A 20,433-nucleotide genomic window follows, 5' to 3' on the forward strand; every position below is an offset into this window, starting at 1 on the left:
TCAAAACCGAGTCCGATGAAACCACCCACGAATCTTTATGTCAAACCATTCAAAAGTTCTGACAGAAAGTAGGAACTATCAAATATGGACCAACCAGATGAAGTGGGGGCCCGCTTTTTGGCATCTATCGTCGCCACGGTAACGCTTTTGACTGAGAAAAGAAATGCACGTCGTTGCAGGATGGAGATGCACATAGGGACGCCGTAGCCTACGCCGTAGGGTACGCCGTAGCCTACGCCGTAGCCTACGCCGTAGGGTATGCCGTAGGGTACGCCGTAGGGTATGCCGTAGGGTACGCCGTAGGGTATGCGGTAGGGTACGCAGTAGGCTACGGCGTAGCCGTGGCTCCAGAGCCTGCACGGCACCGCAGCGCTCCGCCAGCCGCGATGCCGTGCCGTGCACCGGCGCTCTCCGGGATGGAGACGCCGGTGGGCAGGATGCACGTTTGGGTGGGCACAGCCCCCCCCTGCCACCCCTAAAACCGGCCTCGCTTAAGGGTGAATGAGACATGGGGTAGTTTTGCTGTAAATGTGCTGTCCAAAATGTTTAATAATCATATGCGCGTTCGTGTTTGTGGGGGCGTGGCTTTGGACGGAGCGCTCGTGGGTGGGGGCGGGGGGGGGCGGGGCTTAGAGGAAGCGCCACTTTCAAATCTTGCTAGCTCTAGGAAGTTGCATAGAATAACTTTAAGGCACAGAGTTTTCCGGGGGGCACTGTTCAGCCATTTTGCCACGCCCATTAATGCAAACCATTAAATATCAAATTTTTCGCCAGGCCTGGCTTGCGTGCAAAATTTGCTGACTTTTGGGGCACGTTTAGGGGGGCAAAAAGGCCCTCCTTTCGTAGAAAGAAAGAAAGAAAGAAAGAAAGAAAGAAAGAAAGAAAGAAAGAAAGAAAGAAAGAAAGAAAGAAAGAAAGAAAGAAAGAAAGAAAGAAAGAAAGAAAGAAAGAACTTTGACTTTATAAACACTTTATTTAAGGCACATTCTTACAGTTATTTAAAAAACCATTTCATAATTAGTTAAGACTACAGGAATTATTCCACATACACTCTAAAACCGCCATCTAAACCTTCAATACCAGAGAGCCGTCTTCCCCCAGTGAACACAAGAGCTGCCGAACAGCCCACATATTCATAAAACCATCCAGGTTATTGGTCAGATTAAAAAAGGCATATTCAACCCTCAGATGTGCTGCCACCAAACCCCTCAGACAGTGCACAGCGTCAGTCCAGCCCACTCCAAGCACCTTGTTCTTGCGGCTTTTCCAGATCGCTAATTTTGCTCTCGCGAAAATGAAATTCATTAAACCAACATTTGTCTTTTTTTAGGAGTGTACTCAGCTCCAAACACAAACAGGGGGGTAGAAAAAACCTCTCCTAAACCCCTCACCCACTCCTGCAACAATACAAACACACCAGCCAGGCGGGGACAGGACACCACTAGATGTTCTAATGTCTCTGTCGCTGGACAGAAAGGACAGCCTTCCCCAGTGCTTTGGGTCAAAGTGAGCTCTGTATCTGTTTGTGGCTAGTGCTCCGTGTATAATCCTCCATTGGATGTCAGCCATCCGTTTCTAAACCGGAGGCTTATACAGGAGCCGCCAGCTGCAGTTAGGGGAAAAGTCCGAGCCAAACACATCCGTCCACCTCAACTCTCGGACTCCTGTCAGCATGTCGAGGTTCAGCACCTTCACACAGCTGGAGTACAGCTGCTTCCCTTTACTGGAGATGAAAAGTCCCAGTGCTGGAGTCTTCATGGACAGGAGCAGACCGTCCTCCTCTCTCCACTTCCCCACTGCAGGACTCACACTCAGGGAAGGGAAGACGTAAACACACTCCACTGGTCGGCCAGGTCTTTATTAGTGGCAAAATCACGGAAGGGTGCTGCCAGCGACTGCCACACCTGGTCCACCAGCTTCTGCAACACCCTGGTTGACCTTATGCCGGTTACTTCAGCCAGCTTCCCCACTGAAGTCCTTGAGAGATGGCCCAGCTTCACAATTCCGGCCTTAACGAACGCATCTCTTAGGGTGGCTGAAGAGAAGGGGGTGCTAGACAGAAGCTCACTGCCAAACAGCGGCTCCTCAAACAGCCACATCCCAGGCCTGGGGTCCGGTGGTCTAGTGAACCTCAGAGTCCTCCAAGCATCGATGACTGACGAGTAGAAAGGTGTGAGTCCATCAAACCTGAGCACCTGAGAACTTCAGCAAGAAAAGCTGTTTGTCATAGCCCAAACCCCCGGCCTTCCAAAGCAGCAGCTGAGCCGCAGCCAACCAGCAGGGAGAAAATCCATAGAGAAGCTGCTGAGCCGCCTGAAGACTGAAGGTAGCAATTCTTGCAACGACGTCCACGTCCCCCTCTGCCACAGGGAGGTACAGGGCCGATGCTCTCACCCAGTGATGACCTGACCAGAAAAAATCCACGGACGGAGCGGTCCCGGCCTCCCTGCTCACTGACGGAGCGGTCCCAGCCTCCCTGCTCACTGACGGAGCGGTCCCGGCCTCCCCGCTCACTGACAGAGCGGTCCCGGCCTCCCCGCTCACTGACGGAGCGGTCCCGGCCTCTCCGCTCACGGACAGAGCGGTCCCGGCCTCCCCGCTCACTGACGGAGCGGTCCCGGCCTCCCCGCTCACTGACGGAGCGGTCCCGGCCTCCCTGCTCACTGACGGAGCGGTCCCGGCCTCTCCGCTCACGGACAGAGCGGTCCCGGCCTCCCCGCTCACTGACGGAGCGGTCCCGGCCTCCCCGCTCACTGACAGAGCGGTCCCGGCTGCATTGCCGACAGGTGGGGCCGCGGCCCCGGCCCCCCCGCTCACAGACAGAGCGGCCTCTGCACTGTCAGCCCCAGCTGGTCTCACCGTGTGTGGCCTGTTTGGGCACACAACACGTTTGTGTCCCACATCCCCGCACTCGAAGCACTTCATGGGCCCAGAACTGGCACAAAGCATATAAAATCCGTCTTCATGTCTCACCCAGAAAGACACGTCCAGTGTCTGAGTCGGAGAGTCCAAAAACATCAGAACCAGAAGAGTGCCTTGGACTCCCTTTTTTGACTAGACATCAGAACCTGTCTCCGCAGGGACTGAACATGCCTCAGTTTGTCATCCTTGCACCCTAGTCCAACCGACCGACACCCGCTCGCAAACTTACCGAAGCGTTTCAGTTCCCGCTCCAGCGCTTCATTGGGGATGAATGGAGGGACGCCAGACACGGTGATCTGTGTGGACGGCACTGCCAGCGGTGATACTTGAATGAACTCGTCATTCAGAGTTAATCCGCTCTCAATAATGTCTGTCACGTATTTGGGGTCTTTAAAGAACACCACCACCGCCTTGTTCATGCGGGAAGCATAGACGATGTTCCCGTGACCGACCTGCTCCCCCACGGCCAGCAGCACCTGCTCCACCGTGGATCTGGGCTGGGCCACCAGCCTCACTCCGTGGCTCAGGGACACCGGCGGCGTCCCAGAGGACGCCATCCCGGCCACGAGACACGGAATAAACACTTAAAACTAACACTAAACTAAACTCAAACAATACACTAAATTCACAATTACAATTTCACAATTCACAATTATGATCCAAAAAAGAACATTAGGAAAGGAAAAAACTAACAAAGTTTTCAGACACCCTCTTCCTTCTTTCCAGACACACGAGAGAAAGATGCTGTGTGGCTATGAACGGTATCCTCCTGCTCACAGATGCCCCCTGGTGGTTGTTTGTATACACTGCAGCCTCTGATGACCCCCCTCCTCCCCCCCTCTAACAAGAGACTTGATTCCCACATGAGATCATGTGAGAATCATGCGTGAATGGCGACACATGAAACTCCGACCATCTGTACATACAATACAAAATAAACATAAACCATAATCACAACATAAAATGCTAAAACCATATCCATTTATTTAGGTGAATTATGGCAGTAGGTATAAGACTGTTTTTGGTTTTGGTTTGCATTGTGGCACTCTATATCTGCGTCCAAACTGAAGTAGCTGGAACTGGTCAAACCAGTCGGCCCCTCAGCATCACAGTCAGAGAGCCGCCAAAATTACAGTCCTGCGCCAGCTTTCTCAGCTCAGCCACATAGTCACTCACACTTTCATCAGGTTTCCTGTTTCTCGTATTAAACTTCCACCGTTGCATTATCTCACTTGGTTTGGGGTGAAAGTGATTTTTCAACAAGCTCACCAGATCCTCATATGAGCGATCTCCTGGCTTGTCTGGGCCTAGCAGGTTCCTCATCAGCGCATAGGTCTGGGCCCCCACACCACTTAGCAACACGGCTCGTTTCCTTGCTGCTTCCGTGATGCCGTTTGCTATGAAAAAATGGTGCAGAATCTCACAGTATTCTTCCCAAGTCTGTGAGTTGCTATCAAAAGGAGCCACTGCACCCACCGTAGCAGCTATTGTTTTCCGTTTCCGTCCTTTTTCCCGGTAGCACACGCCGACAGGACCGTTAGCTTCACTCACATGCTAAGCTGACTTGGCTCTCGACATTTTGCTGTAGGCTTTTATCCTCGTCACCATATGTGATATCTTGGGATATCCATTATACACTGCAGACTGAACTTCAGTTGAGTCGTCTTTATTGCAGAACCCAGCATTACAACATTTTAGAATTTAGAATTTATTAAAGGATAGCCCCTTGAGATGTAACATCTCATTTTCAAGGGGGTCCCAAGAAAACATACATTACCATATATCACATCACAGTACAGACATACATGACATAAAACAAACACAGACATCTTGCTCACCCCCTACCCACATAAGTCTAGTTACAAAATAGACTAATTGAATAACCGGAACAATGAGATAAATATAACATAACAGAGAGAGAAAAAAATAAAATAAATAAATAAATAGAAAAAAGGACAAAAAAAATATAGAAATAAATTAAAAACATAGACAATTTGTTTTAAGATGAGAGTATAATGACAACTTAAAACAATGAAAAGAGGTAATAGAATGCAAAAAGAGAGGAAGATTATTCCAATCTGATGGAGCTTTAAAATAAAATGATCTTTTACCAACCTCTTTTGAAATTCTAGGAACAAAGAAAAAAGGAAAATGTATATGTCTGAGTGAGTACGGAGAGTTCTATGGAATCATGAGTTCTTTTAAATATGGAGGACAGTGAAAATAAACACATTTAAAAAGGAACTGAAGCCAGTGAAACTGCCGTCTAGATTTGAGCTGAAACCAGTTCAATGAATCAAACATAAAACAATGATGTTCTGAAAGGACAACGTAACACAAATCTACATAATGAATTAAATAATACAGTCAGAGGTTTAAGATGGGTATCTGGAGTATTTTGATAAACAATATCTGCATAATCAACAAGTGGTAATATGAGTTGAGAAATGAACCTTTTTCTGACAGGAAGTGTGAAACAGTTGATTGAACGGTAAAGTGAAGCGAGACAGCCATATGCTTTTTTAACAGTATAATCAATGTGAGGTTTAAAGGTAAGTTTCGGGTCAATCCAAAGTCCAACATATTTGAATGTGTCAACTTTATCAACAAGAGATTAGTTGGGATGTTCCCACCAAAGTGCAAAGGAAGCAAAAATAAGAGGAATAAATAAATATGAAAAGCACCGTATAAAAACATAAAAGCAATACAAACAATACAAAACAAACTCCCACATCATTCAAAAAAATACACCTGTTATGTTATGTTATGTTATGTTATGTTATGTTATGTATTATTTAACAGTCTGATGGCCCAGGGATAGTAGGTGTTTTTGAGTCTGTTCGTCCGCTGCTTCAGGACTATGTACCTCCTGCCGGAGGGCAGCAGGTCAAAAAGACTGTGCCCGGGATGAGATGGGTCCTGCAAGATCTTTCTAGCCCTTTTCAGCCCCTGACAGTCTGCAATGTCATTTAGGGAGGGCAGGGGGCGGCCAACGATCTTCTGGGCCACTTTTATGATCCCCTGCAGAGCTGTCTTTGTCCTGCACAGTGAGGCCGGCATACCACACTGTGATGCCAAAAGTCAGCACACTCTCCACTGCCAACCGGTAGAAGCACTGCATGAGCTCGGGCTGCACGTTGCACTTCCTGAGCAATCTCAGGAAATGCAGTCTCTGCTGGGCTTTGCTGACCACCGCTGCTGTGTTGGTGTGCCATGCCAGGTCATCAGACACATGGACTCCCAGGAACCTGAAGGAGGAAACTCTGTCCACACACACCCCGTTGATCTGCAGCGGGACGTGGTCAGCTCTCTTCTTCCTCCAGTCCATCACCATCTCCTTGGTTTTGCTGGTGTTCAGCAAGAGGTTGTTCGCTGAACACCAGGTCACCAGTCTCTGGACCTCCTCCCTGTATGCTGTCTCGTCGCCGCCAGAGATGAGACCCACCACTGTTGTGTCATCGGCGAACTTGACGATGATGTTGGAGTGGTGGAGGGGGGCACAATCGTGTGTGTACAGTGTGAACAGGAAGGGACTGAGCAGGCAGCCCTGGGGAGAGCCAGTGCTGAGTGTTCGAGTGGAGGATGTGTGGGGCCCCACCCTCACCTGCTGTGGGCGGTCTGTCAGGAAGCTGTTGATCCAGGCACATGTGATGGGTGGGAAGTCCATGTCAGTCAGCTTCCTGATGAGGATGTCCGGCAAGATGGTGTCTCTGTGTGGCTTGCTGCAGCATGGATGACAGTGGCAGCAGCATCAGCTGTAGACCTCCAGCACTAGTATTATCTTTCAGTTGACATAAGGCAGGAAAAACATCATTGGACAAAATCTTTTTAAAGGAAAATGAGTGAAAATGAGCTGAAAGAGGGACTAGCAGTCCAGTAAGAGTCAAACTGGTAGGAGTTACGGATGGAAAAGAAATGATGATTAAAAGCACGAGAGATAGGTGATGGATCAGAAATAGACTCATTATTAAATTGAATCTGGTTTAAAGCATGTTTGTTATTCCGATTTAGAACAAAATTCAATTGATTCCAGAACTGACTTGGATTACGAAAATTATGGGGTTAAGCTATCTTTAAAATAGTTAGACTTTGCATTTCTGGTTTTAATTGTACATTCATTTCTCAGTGATCTGTAAGTATCCCAGTCAGTAGAGTCTCTAGATGCACGATATCTAGCCCAAGCTCTATTCCTCTGTTTAAAAAGACTAATAAGATCAGAACGGATCCAAGGCAAGTGTCTTCCTTTGACTCTAAGAGTCTTCATCGGAGCTTGTTTGTCAATCATTTTGTCTACTTCAGAAAAAAAGAAGTTCCACGCTTCCTCAACATAGGGAATTAACTGAAATCTATCCCAATTAATGGAAATCAAATCATAAATAAAGTTATTTTCATTAATATTCTGACTTTGTCTGAATGTAACAAATTTGGTAGGAGAACGAGGGACTTTTATTTTCCATACACAAAATATAATAGAATGATCACTTAAACAGTCTGACATGACACCAGATTTAACTATTCTATTGGGATTTGAGACAAGGATCCAGTCAAGCAGAGATGAAGATCTAGAATCAACTCTTGTAGGTTCATTAATAAGCTGTGTGAGGTGTACACTGTCAAATACGTTTCTGTCCTTATGAGAAGAACGATAAAGCCAGTTACAGTTAAAGTCGCCAAGAATAATTCATTAATTTTGCCTCCGAAGAGAATTAATTGTAGATAAAATGGGCATAGGAGAATCAACAGGGGATGAGGGGGGCCTGTAAATGTTGCCAATTGTTAACTGTTTGTTTTCATGAAAAATTCTATTAACAAAAAGACATTCAAAATTAACTGTTTCAACAGTAGGAATGATACAGTCAGAAGCTAAGTTAACTGCAACATAAGTAGCCACACCACCACCTCTGGAGAACCTATCAGAGCAGCGCTGAAGTTGGGATAGATGTGGACTCGAGCTCCCAAAAACGTGAGCTCTCCTTTCTCCCGTGAAAGACGCAGGATTCTCACTTTGTCTTGGAAATGTTAGAACTTTGCGAGGATCGGCCGAGGAGAGAACCGTGATCTGGAGCTGAAGGTGGGGGAACGGTGCGCCCTTTCAATGTGGTGGTTGCATGGTTGCAGCGGAAAAATTGTCTTTGCCCAGGAGTTGCGGAATAAGTTGATCCAGGAAAGCCATCATGTCTTTACCCTCGCTTTGTTCAGGGACATTGAGGAAACGAAGATTAGAAGAGCAGCTTCTTTTTTCAGCTTCATCAACTTTATCCTTCAGGTACTGTAGGTATTCTCCTTCTCCAGTGTTAATACACGATTGGTCAGATCCTCGATGTTATCTTCATTTGAGCTCACTCTCTGTTCAAGCTCGGTCACTTGGTCACTTAGTGTGGATAAAGATCCATGTATTTTGTCGAGACCACTGTGGAGTGACTCAATTTTTGTGTCAAGATAAGTCATCAGTTCGCCTTTGTTGCATCCAATGGCGTCCCAGATTGTTTGCAAAGACACTTCAGCACCAGCCATTGTAGATAATAAAGTGCTAAATTTCCACACTTCTCACATCACTGGTTTACCAACCTTTTTCTGTTAAATATAGGGGTAAATCAGCCACTTAGATTAGGTAGAATCGGACCATTTGTTAAGGCAATCTGAGACCTGCCACAGAAGTTCAGGCCACAGCAGCTATCTTTGCTGACCTCACAGCATGACCAACTGAGGGGGAACATCTTCTTCTAGTCATCTGCAACTCTGCCTTTAATAACGATGCCCTCTAGCGGCCTTATAGTGTAACAACTCTCTTCATTACAAAAACAAAGCTCTTTTCTGAGAAGACCAAAACAGTTTTTCATTGTGGATCCTTTAAGGAGCCTTCAATGGTTTGATCACTACCCAATCAGGTTCTTCTCCAGCCTTTTCAACTATTGTAACAAAGATTTTGGACATGAAAGGGGAAGCTCTCGATTTGTTGTCGGTATACGTTCCAATCGTCTCTTATGGTCACAAACTGTAGGTAATGACCAGAAAAATTAGATCACGAATACAATGCTGGACGTCTGGACTCTCCCTTAAAACTAGGAGGAGCTACCCTCACAAAAACATGCAGCAGTCCTGGGCTATACACTGTCCCCTCTGGCCAGCTGGGGTGCTCAATGTGGTGGGGAGGATCTGGCTGGAATAACGTGATCCTTCCATGCGCTACATCTGGCGAGCCTTTTTTCGTGGTTTCTTTTTTTTTTCTCAAACATATTTTTATTGATTTCTCCAACAAAAACAGATGTACATACAAAGACACGTCAGAACTGTGAAATGCTCAAGCATCCAAGCCCCCATTTTAGCCCTCCCACCACCCCCCCACATATCCCAACAAGTCAGGTTGCACATCAGAGGTAAATATAACAATAGACGGTACATCATTCCTGGAGAAGCTGGAAGTCAGGTTTCAGTTCGATGAGAGTAACGAAGTGAGCAGTACAAAATACATATGAATGGAAGGAAACTTATTTCGAAACATATACTAAATAATATATTTAAAAAAGGAAACAATAATAATTAAAGCTGCAAGCAGCGATGAACGGGCCCTCGCGCATGCAATTTGCACCAATTAAGGTCAAGGACTCAAAACTAACGACTCTTTATGTCAAACCATTCAAAAGTTATGGCAGAAAATAGGAACTATCAAATATTGACCAATCAGAAGAGGGGGCGGGGCTAATTCACACCAATTATAGTCAAGGGATTCAAAACCATGCCTGATGACACCACCCATGACACGTGAGATTTTGGGATGACCAATACACCAGAGACAAACGGTTGTGAAAATACAAATTCTTATTTTATTTCATGATTTAAAACACCAGGTTTTTTTTTAAAACAATCACAAATATAACACAATACAATCACACCTCTGTATTTTGGGGCAGGGATGAGTGGATTCTCGCTATGAACAGGGCTGAGGCCTACCAGCAGGGGGGGGATTACCAGAGAAATGGATCAAGGGTCCAAAGATTCACACCATGCAGACACACGTGTCACACTAACTGTAAACCAAAAGAAAGTAAATTAAATAAACCAAAAAACTGCAAACGTAGGATAATATAAATCAAGAGACACAGCAAACTAAGGAAAACTAGGCATACGTGAAATTCACACACACGGAAAATAGAGCCCCATCACCCAAAGGATTGGCTTGCCACCCCGCCATGGACGCTCAGCACCTGGAAAGCAAGGAAACCAAAAAAAAGGGTATTAGGAGATGAACAATCGAGGACAAACATACAAAACCAAATAAACAGCACAAAAGTAATGGAAAGAAAAATAAAGAAATTAACCAATGTGGTTACCCACCACACACAAAGTATGAATTCGACAAGCTCTTGAGCCCCAAACCAAATAACAGATATGGAAAAAAAAAAAGGAAAAGAAAACCCGGCCCAAAAACCTATTGGTTATTTGCAGCTATATAAATGGACCTCCTGCCAATAGGTTTAAAGCAGGGGCAACAAAAAGAACCCAAAAGAAGAATATCCCTCACACCACACTCCAAACACACACACACGCACACACACGCGCACACACACACAATTGCTAAAAACTAAGTCTATTAAAAAGTCTTGGATGCTCGATGGTCTTGCAGCCCTCTTCACGCGAGCGGCCGCGTCAGTCCAGCCAGACCACGGCTCTGTGTTTTCACGCGGGCAAGAACGGCAGTGGGGCCAAAAAACCGGCAACACCTAAGGACGTACACAACACTTAATTGATGACACAAATAACTGCAGAGAGACCGGGATAGGAAAGACACATACCAGGCGATGTAAGGCTTCTTAATTATTCTAAGGCGGCTGGATTTCATGAGTCATCTGCGCTGCAGACGCTCGGAGCGAGCCAATCATCCTCAAAATGCGCAGCTGCGCCAGACTGAGAGGACGCTGAACAACGAACGTGCTGGAAAAGTGATCAGATGCAGGTCGGCAGTAAATAAAAAAAAAGTAACCAAAGAGTGCCGTCACAGCATGCTGTAACCAGCCGACTACGTACCAGTTGCATGAACTCTTGCCACAAGATCCGCTTCTGACACGAGCCGGCCAAAGCCACAGGTGGATGAGAGGAGAGACAGGAAACCGACTGGAACCCGCAGTGGGCGGGGGCGAAGAGTCGCGCTTTGTTTCCGGGTTCACCATCACCTCCCCTTAAATAGGCCGGCGGCGCACGCCATTGGTCAAGGCTGCGCACTCACAAATAAGCCCTTAATCAGTGCGTCTTACCACATATATCAAACCATTCAAAAGTTATGGCCGAAAATAGGAACTATGAAATATCGACCAATCAGGAGAAGGGGCGGGGCAAATTTGCACCAATGAAGGTCAAGGACGCAATACCGAGTCCGATGACACCACCCACGAGTCTTTATGTCAAACCATTCAAAAGTTATGGCAGAGAAAAGTTTTCTAGAGGGCGTTGTTGAGCCATTTTTGGCAAAATGGCTCAACAACGCCCCCCGGAAAACTTTGTGCCTCAAGCCCCACAATACGGTTTGACGTAAATGCACGAAAATCAGTACACACCTCTATCATTGCACAACTTAAAGAAAAGTCTCTTGGCGCCATGGCCGAAACCGAACAGGAAGTCTGCTATTTTGAATTAATTGTGTAATTGTAATTTTGGCGCAATTTCTGGCATTCCTTCGGCAATTAATACGGCCCGAACCGTAACGTGCACCCAGGTGTGTTATACATCAAAATGTGCGTCGCCATCCTGCAAAAACACGCATTACTTTTCTCTTTCAAAAGCGTTACCGTGGCGACGCTAGACGCCAGAAAGCACGCCCCCCCTTCATTTTTTTTTTTTTTTACCTTGTCTGCACACATATTAATGATTGATACCATGTAGGTAAAAACCAAAGGCATATATATGTGCATTATTGCTATATTTAATATATATACATATATACGCCTACATACGCCTACACATACATACATAAATATATACATACAAACCCAATGATTTTTTTTATTTTTTTTGTGGAGGGTTGGGGGTGGGGGGTGGGGGGTGACATCCACTGCCAATCCAGGAAGCAGGAACACAGGGAGGCACACGTCAAGCACTGGAAATCTGCAACAAAAACCACAAACAAAACACAAAACCAACAAAACCAATACGGAGCCGATCAAAACACAAGCAGCAATCAACCCAAATCACAGTCTGAGCTAAGCTACCGCTACCGCTAACTAACCCCAAAAACTACAGAGCGAGCATGCAGGTGAACAAACCAGTATGTATGTTTATGTGTGTGTGTGTGCGTGTATGTATATGATCATGCGTGTGTATGTGTGTGTGTGTGTGTGAGAGTATGCGTGCGTGTGTGTGTGTACATGTCTTTGTGGCTATGTGTGTGTGTGTATGTATATGTTTGTGTGGCTGTGTATGTGTGTGTATGTGTATGTATACGTTTGTGACTGAGTGGCTATATATGTGTCAGTGTGTGTGTGTGTATGAGCGTGTATATGTATGTGTGGCTAAATGTAACTATGTGTGTGTATGCATATGTGTGGCTATGTGTGTGTGTGTGTGTATGTGTGCATGCATGAATGTATGAATATGTGTACGTGAGTGTGTATATGTCTATGTGTGTGTGTGTGTGTGTGTGTGTGTGTGTAGGTGTGTGTGTGCGTGTCTGTGTGTATGTGTGTGTAATGTGTGTGTACATTACATCATCTGATTGGTCCATATTTGATAGTTCCCCAAAAGTCACCAAATTTTGCATGCAAGCCGGGCCTGGCGATAAATTTGATATTTCATGGTTTGCATGAATGGGCGTGGCCTAACGGCTCAACAGCGCCCCCTAGAATACTTTTCTCTGCCATAACTTTTGAATGTCCCGTTTGGAGCAGTTGTTCCGAAACAGGTAGCATTTCCCCCTAAAGATCGGTTCGTTTGGTATATATGAACACAGCAATCGCGCTCGGATGTGGCACAAAACAAGCGAGCCGAGATCGCCTAGGAGAAGTGGTCTCGGCTCACTTCCATTCGAGACCTGGTGTGGTTCGTTTTTTTTATTTGGAGTGAGAACATAATTGACACAGCAACCGACACAACTCCATTCATTGTGTATGTGCGACCGCGGCGCAAGGAGAAGAGTCGGCGCAGCCTCCAGCAACTTCTCTCCTATTGGACTTTCTCTCTTCTCCCTTCTCTCTCTTCTCCCTTCTCTCCTATTGGACGTGCCGAGATGTCATCACAGCGCGGCACGGTGAAATTAAAAAATGTTCAATTTTTTTTGAACATTTCAACCTTGCCCGCCGCCGAGCTCGGCAGCAGAGCGGTCTGCTCTTGTGCCGGTAGCACATAAATGAATGGGATCGCCAGCAGCGGTCTGCACTTTGCGCCCTCTCTGTGAAAGGGGCTTTTTTCCCGGGGGAAAAGACGAGGAAACTCCTTCCGCATTCATTTCTGACCAATGAGAGAACAGTTGGTTCGCGCATGGCATTTGTTAACAGTTTTGAACCGCTACAGACGCTACTGGGTTTTACAGTCATCCCAATGTGTGTCTTTCTTTTAAGGACAAAGGTGCGATATACTTGAAATGTTAACATTAACAACAACAACAACCACCACCAGTTTCTATCATCTCTCTGCTGTGAGATTAAGGAATGTGTTTGCACAAGATCCAGATGTTACATATAGACGAATCCGGCGACCGGTTTGTGTGCGCCGCCATCTTGCGGCGGCGCCATTGCTGCGGTGGCAGGTGTCAATCTGCCACCGCAGCGCTGTTATTGTAACCTGACGCTCTACAGCATCATTATAGCTGGATTGATGATGTTAGACAGTGGCCTTCCATAAATAATGAAGGTATCTTAAATTAATGCTGATGTTAATTTATAAATAATGATTTGTTTGAGCGATAAGCAGGAAAGAATAGAGGAATAGGGAGATATGATTAAACACTGTAATATAGCTCTCTCCACCTCCTCTCCTTACGAGGCACGTCTGCACAATTAAATATTACCTGTTTATGTTTTGTTTTATTTTAGGTATCCAAGAATATTTTATTGATCGCCTGGCGTCCGATGACGAAAAAAAACGCAATTACAGGTCTCTAATTGAAGGGCAGAACTATCTCAGCTCCGGATGATACAGAATACATACATACATAACCCCAATCTGCAGATAAAACTAGTTTGTTGAGGAAAAAATATCAACTCTATTTGTAGCTGCAGAAGAAAAAAATAATCTCACGAGGAAAAGAAAAATATTGCTCACGCCATCGGAGCCTCTTCAGCATAAAAAAAAAGAAAAGAGAAGTAAGAGTAATAAAAAAGATGTAGGCTACTGTATGTTGTTATATTATACTAATTTATTGAAACACATGGCGAGTCAAACATTTACCAAAGCAGCTGCCAAACACTAAACAAGGTAGTAAGACGGTGGTTCTGCAGAACTGCGGCAGTAAATCCTCATCGGAGCTTCATTCTTTAGTAGTGATTTCATATGAACCCAAACCGTTAATAATCATTATTTTCTCCATATACCGCTCCCTGGCTTCCTTGTTTAAGGTATCCAGGTAAATTCCAGTTCCTTTCCAGCAGTTTAACATCTTTTTTTGCGTTCCGTCTGTTCACTTGGTGAAACAGAAAAAGTAGTTTTGAAAGTCCCTCCCGTCTTCATTCACTATCAAAACAAATGCACGTGACGGGACAGGAGTGTTCCGATGATACAAATACATTAAGAGAGCCTGGCAGGGAGCGGAGTAATAGATCCATACGTATATATGTCTATGGGCTGGAGCGGAGGAGCGGAGCCGCCACCGCAGTAATGGCGGCCGCTCGACTTCCGGGTTTCGCCGGATTCGTCTATATGTAGAACTATGCATAATCCTTCATGCTTTTTCCCCCCAACATATGCCAAATGTAAAATGAGCCTCAGCTATGTTCCCTGCTTCATTTAGCTGTTTGTCTATTTTGTGTGTTTCTTATCTCTGAGCCTAAGGCTATAGCAGTGTTGCAGAATATATGCCTCCTCACATTACATGCTATTACAGTTATTGATTCAGGCAATGAACCAAAGCAATGCATGCGTGTGCCTATGTACAGAAAGTGCTCAAATATTGCATTAGGTTCCCTATTTATATAAAAATCTTCCCCTTCCCATCTCTTTCTGTTTTCTCTTGTCACTCTCTTTCTCAGGCTCTCTCCATGGGGATGATGACAGAGTATTATCACTATATCTTCACCACATTGGTAAGTGGACAAAGTGGCTGGGCTTTAGTCATTCTGTTCTGACTTTTCATTCTATGAACAGCCATTGCACTCCCAAAAAACAACATGTTTTTTAGGGCCCGAGCACTGACAGTGCGAAGGCCCTATTGTATCTGTAGGAAATGTTTTTGTTTTTTTCGTTTTTCTCGTTTTTCTGAATGAGGGCCTTTTTGCCCCCCTAAACGTGCCCCAAAAGTCACCAAATTTTGCACGAAAGCCAGGCCTGGCGAAAAATGTGATATTTCATGGTTTGCATTAATGTGCATGGCCTAATGGCTCAACAGCGCCCCCTTGAAAACTTTGTGCCTCAAGCCCCACAATACGGTTTGAAGTACACGCACGAAAATCGGTACACACCTGTATCATGTCGCAACTTAAAGAAAAGTCTCTTGGCGCCATGGCCGAAACCAAACAGGAAGTCGGCCATTTTGAATTAATCGTGTAATTTTGGCGCAATTTATGCCATTTCTTCGGCAGTTAATACGGCCCGAACCGTAACGTGCACCCAGGTGTGTTATACATCAAAATGTGCATCTCCATCCTGCGACAACGCAAGTCAAAAGCGTTACCGTGGCGACACTAGACGCCAAAAAGCGCGCCCCCCCTTCATCTGATTGGTCCATATTTGATAGTTCCCCAAAAGTCACCAAATTTTGCATGCAAGGCAGGCCTGGCGAAAAATTTGATATTTCATGGTTTGTATTAATGGGCGTGGCAAAATGGCTCAACAGCGCCCCCCGGAAAACTTAGTGCCTCAAGCCCCACAATACGGTTTGACGTACATGCACGAAAATCGGTACACACCTGTATCATGTCGCAACTTAAAGAAAAGTCTCTTGGCGCCATGGCCGAAACCGAACAGGAAGTCGGCCATTTTGAATTAATTGTGTAATTTTGGTGCAATTTATGCCATTCTTTCGGCAATTAATACGGCCCGAACCGTAACGTGCACCCAGGTGTGTTATACATCAAAATGTGCGTCTTCATCTTGCGACTACGCGCATTACTTTTCTCTTTCAAAAATGTTACCGTGGCGACGTTAGACGCCAAAAAGCGTGCCCCCCTTCATCTGATTGGTCCATATTTGATAGTTCTCCAAAAGTCACCAAATTTTGCATGCAAGCCAGGCCTGGCGATAAATTTGATATTTCATGGTTTGCATTAATGGGCGTGGCCTAACGGCTCAACAGCGCCCCCTAGAATACTTTTCTCTGCCATAACTTTTGAAAGGTTTGACATAAAGAGTCGTGGGTGGTGTCATGGGACTCGGTATTGAGTCCTTGACCATAATTGGTGAAAATTAGCCCCGCTCCTTCTTCGGATTGGTTGTCCCGATTTTCTGCTATAACTTTTGAATGGTTTGACATAGAGAGTCGTGGGTGGGATCATCAGATTCTGTATGGAGTCCTTGGCCTTCATTGGCCTGAATTAGCCCCGCCCCTTCTTCTGATTGGTTGTCCTGATTTTCTGCTATAACTTTTGAATGGTTTGACATAGGAAGTCGTGGGTGGTGTCATTTCTGATATGCTTATGGGGGCGGTGGCCGTGAGTGCGAGGGCCCGTTCATCGCTGCTTGCAGCTTTAATTATTTTTGTCATTGTAAGTGCTTGGAGAATTTGGTGTTGATGAATTTGACCCTGATCTACACTTGACTCTGGAGGGATGGTGCATTGAGAAGGCTGCACAGATGCTTCCGTTAAGAATATTGTGGGTTTATATGAAATCCATAATGAAAGCAATCAGTTATAGGGCACTATGTGATGAGTTATAAAGACTTATCTCTAATATACGTTTCAAGAGTCTGGTGCTCCAAACATGTCAGTCTGGGAATGATATATTGCCTGAAGAGCAGACAGAGAAGGTTTGAATTTAAGAACTGACCTGCTGTATACTACCAATACTCTTCACTGTGCAGATATACGATGACAAGTCAAGTCTCCTTGAAAAAAGAAAAACTTTCTAGGAACTTTCATTCTTAAAGTCTTGTCTAGTCTGTGAATGTCCAGTCTTGCTGAGCATTGTCCTTTGTAAAAAATACAATGATCACTTTATTGTCCTTGCAAAGTCAGTCTGAAGTTTGTTTGTTTTGTTTCGAGGGGGGCATCCAGTTTGCTCGAGACTTTCTCCCAGCTTATTGTGTTACTGGTCACATTTTGGCTGAAAGTTTTTTTTCTGAGTTCAGCGTTATTTGCATGAGGGAAATCACTACCAACTCAAAAACTCTGATGCCACCTAACCCTGCTCTGTGATTTTGCAAACCCAGATCCATGATGTAGAATTCAGGGGGAGAATTATCCAACCCCCCAATCTCTATCTCCGCTCAAAGTCATACCATGCTGCAATTCATAGACCCCCAAAGTGATTAGCACAAATCTTTAATATAGATTTGGTAAGAGGTACACTCTGCATTCCTCTCCATCCCAGTGAGCTGAGTGGAATAACTGGAATGCAGCATTACAATGTACCTGTATGCCTTTTTAAGGTATGAATTTAGCTAATTTCTATGAGAAAACATTCAAGGAACTGTGGGATATATTTTACACACTTAGTTGTTTTATGTTCATAAAAATGAAATTAAAATGAAAAAAAGAAGACGAAAGAAATCTGTCTAGCTAAGATGCACTGTGTACAAGGGTGCGAAGCAATAGAGGCCAGTGACCTGGGTTCTACCTCTGCAGATGTTGATTTCCTTGCTAGTTTCACTGCTGATTTCTTGCATTCAGCTTTAGATGAAGTTGCTCCTTTGAAAAGGAGGGTTTCTAGCCACAGGAGCTTAACTCCCTGGTATAATTCAGATATCCGCATGTTGAAACAAAACGTGTGTAAAATGGGAAGGAAGTGGTACTCTTGTAAGTCTGTAGACTCCTATCGTGAATGGAAAGATATTCTAATAGTATATAAAAAAGCCATTCGCAAAGCCAGAACAGCTTACTATTCATCGTTGATAGAGGATAACAAAAGTAACCCACGTTTTCTGTTCAGCACTGTAGCCAGGCTGACAAAGAGTCACAACTCTGTTGAGCCGTGCATTCCTGCAGCTCTCAGTAGTGAAGACTTTATGAGCTTCTTTAACAGTAAAATCACGAGAATTACAGAAGAAATCAACCAGCCGGTTGTGGGTGTTTCTTCAGCTTTAGCGACTTCCCTAGGCTCTGACTTGACTCTAGACTGTTTTGATCCTATAGACCTCCCTGAGCTGACCTCACTCATCTATAGAGCTAAGTCTACCACATGTATGTCAGACCCCATCCCAACTCGACTATTCAAAAATGTTTTTTTTCCTTATTGGTAGGACAATACTAGACCAAATAAACCTATCCCTAAACTTACGATATGTACCACAGGTTTTCAAAGTGGCAGTACTTAAACCTTTACTTAAAAAACCTTCTCTTGACCCAGACACCTTAGCTAATTATAGGCCAATTTCCAATCTTCCATTTGTATCTAAAATTCGGCAGTTTCACGCCAGTTATGTGACTATTTCCTTCCACATGACTGTTGTGTGCTGCTGACGCCCCCCCCCCCCCCTCTGGTCATCCCGCTACTCCTTCCACATGACTGTTGTGTGCTGCTGACGCCCCCCCCCCCCTCTGGTCATCCCGCTACTCCTTCCACATGACTGTTGTGTGCTGCTGACGCCCCCCCCCCCCACCTCTGGTCATCCCGCTGCTGCTTCCACCTGCCTGCTGTGTGCTGTCGACGTCCCTGACTCCCCCAGTCTGGCCTTCGGTAGGAGGGTCCCCCCTTATGAGCCTGGTCCTGCTCAAGGTTTCTTCCCTCCTAAAGGGGAGTTTTTCCTTGCCACTGTTTGGCTTAAGGCTTTTCTCCCACTAAGGGAGTTTTTACCTGCCATTGTTTATATAATAATTGCTCGGGGGTTTATGTTTATGTTTATGTTTATGTTCATGTTCATGTTCATGTTCTGGATCTCTGGAAAGCGTCTAGAGACAACATCTGTTGTATTAGACGCTATATAAATAAAATTGAATTGAATTGAATTGAATTGAACTATTTGTATAGAAATTATGTGTTTGAAGTCTTTCAGTCAGGGTTCAGAATGCATCATAGCACAGAGACAGCACTGGTTCGAGTTACGAATGACATACTTATGGCCTCAGATAAGGGATTAGTGTCCATACTGGTTCTACTGGACCTCAGATAAGGGATTAGTGTCCATACTGGTTCTACTGGACCTCAGATAAGGAATTAGTGTCCATACTGGTTCTACTGGACCTCAGTGCTGCTTTTGACACTATAGATCATGGCATTTTACTGCACAGGTTAGATTATGTTGTTGGGATTAAAGGGACAGCTCTAAATTGGTTTAAATCATATCTATAGTAAACCTCTAGCTGGTCTTGGTAAATCTCTAGGTAGTGTAAACTCTAGTGTGTTAGAGTCAGTAGTCATAGTTGCAGCTATAGAACAAGACTATAATAGTTAGTCTCAAATATAGCTTTGCGGTAGATATGCTGCTATAGGCCTATGCTGCAGGGGGGCACCGACATGATCCACTGGGCGGTGCCTCTCACCTTTCTTCTCCTCTCCTTTTCCCTTTCTCTCTTCTCCATTTCCATTTTTATTTATTATAAATATCTCATAGCTATTGCTTTTGTCCATCGTTCCTGTAGTTTCTTGTGCCGGCCCCCCTTTTTTCTCTTTTTGTGCATGTTTGCAGGCCGGAGCCTCGGGAGCTGCGTTCTGCGTCAGCTGAGGTGGCTTGGGCATCTGTACCGGATGCCTCCTGGACGCCTCCCTAGGGAGGTGTTCCAGGCATGTCCCACCGGGAGGAGACCCCGGGGAAGACCCAGGACACGCTGGAGAGACTATGTCTCTCGGCTGGCCTGGGAACACCTTGGACTCCCCCCGGAGGAGCTGGAGGAAGTGTCTGGGGTGAAGGAAGTCTGGGCATCCCTGCTGAGGCTGCTGCCCCCGCGACCCGGGAACGGATAAAGCGGCGGACGATGGATGGATGGATGGATGAATTGAATTTGCAAACCTGAAGCTAGACTGTTTCAGATTGAACCACTACAGTATCCCTAGGCAATATCTAGTGAACTAACACAAGCTGTTATCATTGATGCAGAGGTCGTGACCAGAACCGTCATGATCCTACTGTTAACGCACTTTCATGCTGATAGTCTGAGGTTATGACGTTAACGTAGCGTTTACTTCATAAACACAGATTGATGTTGCCTAGCTAAGGGCGTACCTCTCTCATTTCTCCTTTCTGTTTTATCCCTGCTGCGAGCGAATAACTTTCTGA

The 20,433-nt window shown here is 45.2% G+C and overlaps 1 protein-coding gene across 1 annotated transcript in view; it reads left to right on the forward strand.

Annotated features, from left to right (window-relative positions):
- Nucleotides 1-20,433, forward strand: part of grik2 (glutamate receptor, ionotropic, kainate 2) — a 540,292-nt gene that overhangs the window by 228,183 nt on the left and 291,676 nt on the right. The window contains exon 6 of the mRNA XM_061715437.1: nucleotides 15,096-15,149. Coding sequence (XP_061571421.1) covers nucleotides 15,096-15,149 — 54 coding nt within the window. The remainder of the gene's footprint in view (nucleotides 1-15,095; nucleotides 15,150-20,433) is intronic.

This window comes from Cololabis saira, chromosome 3 (genome assembly GCF_033807715.1).
Source record: "Cololabis saira isolate AMF1-May2022 chromosome 3, fColSai1.1, whole genome shotgun sequence".
NCBI lineage: Eukaryota > Metazoa > Chordata > Actinopteri > Beloniformes > Belonidae > Cololabis > Cololabis saira.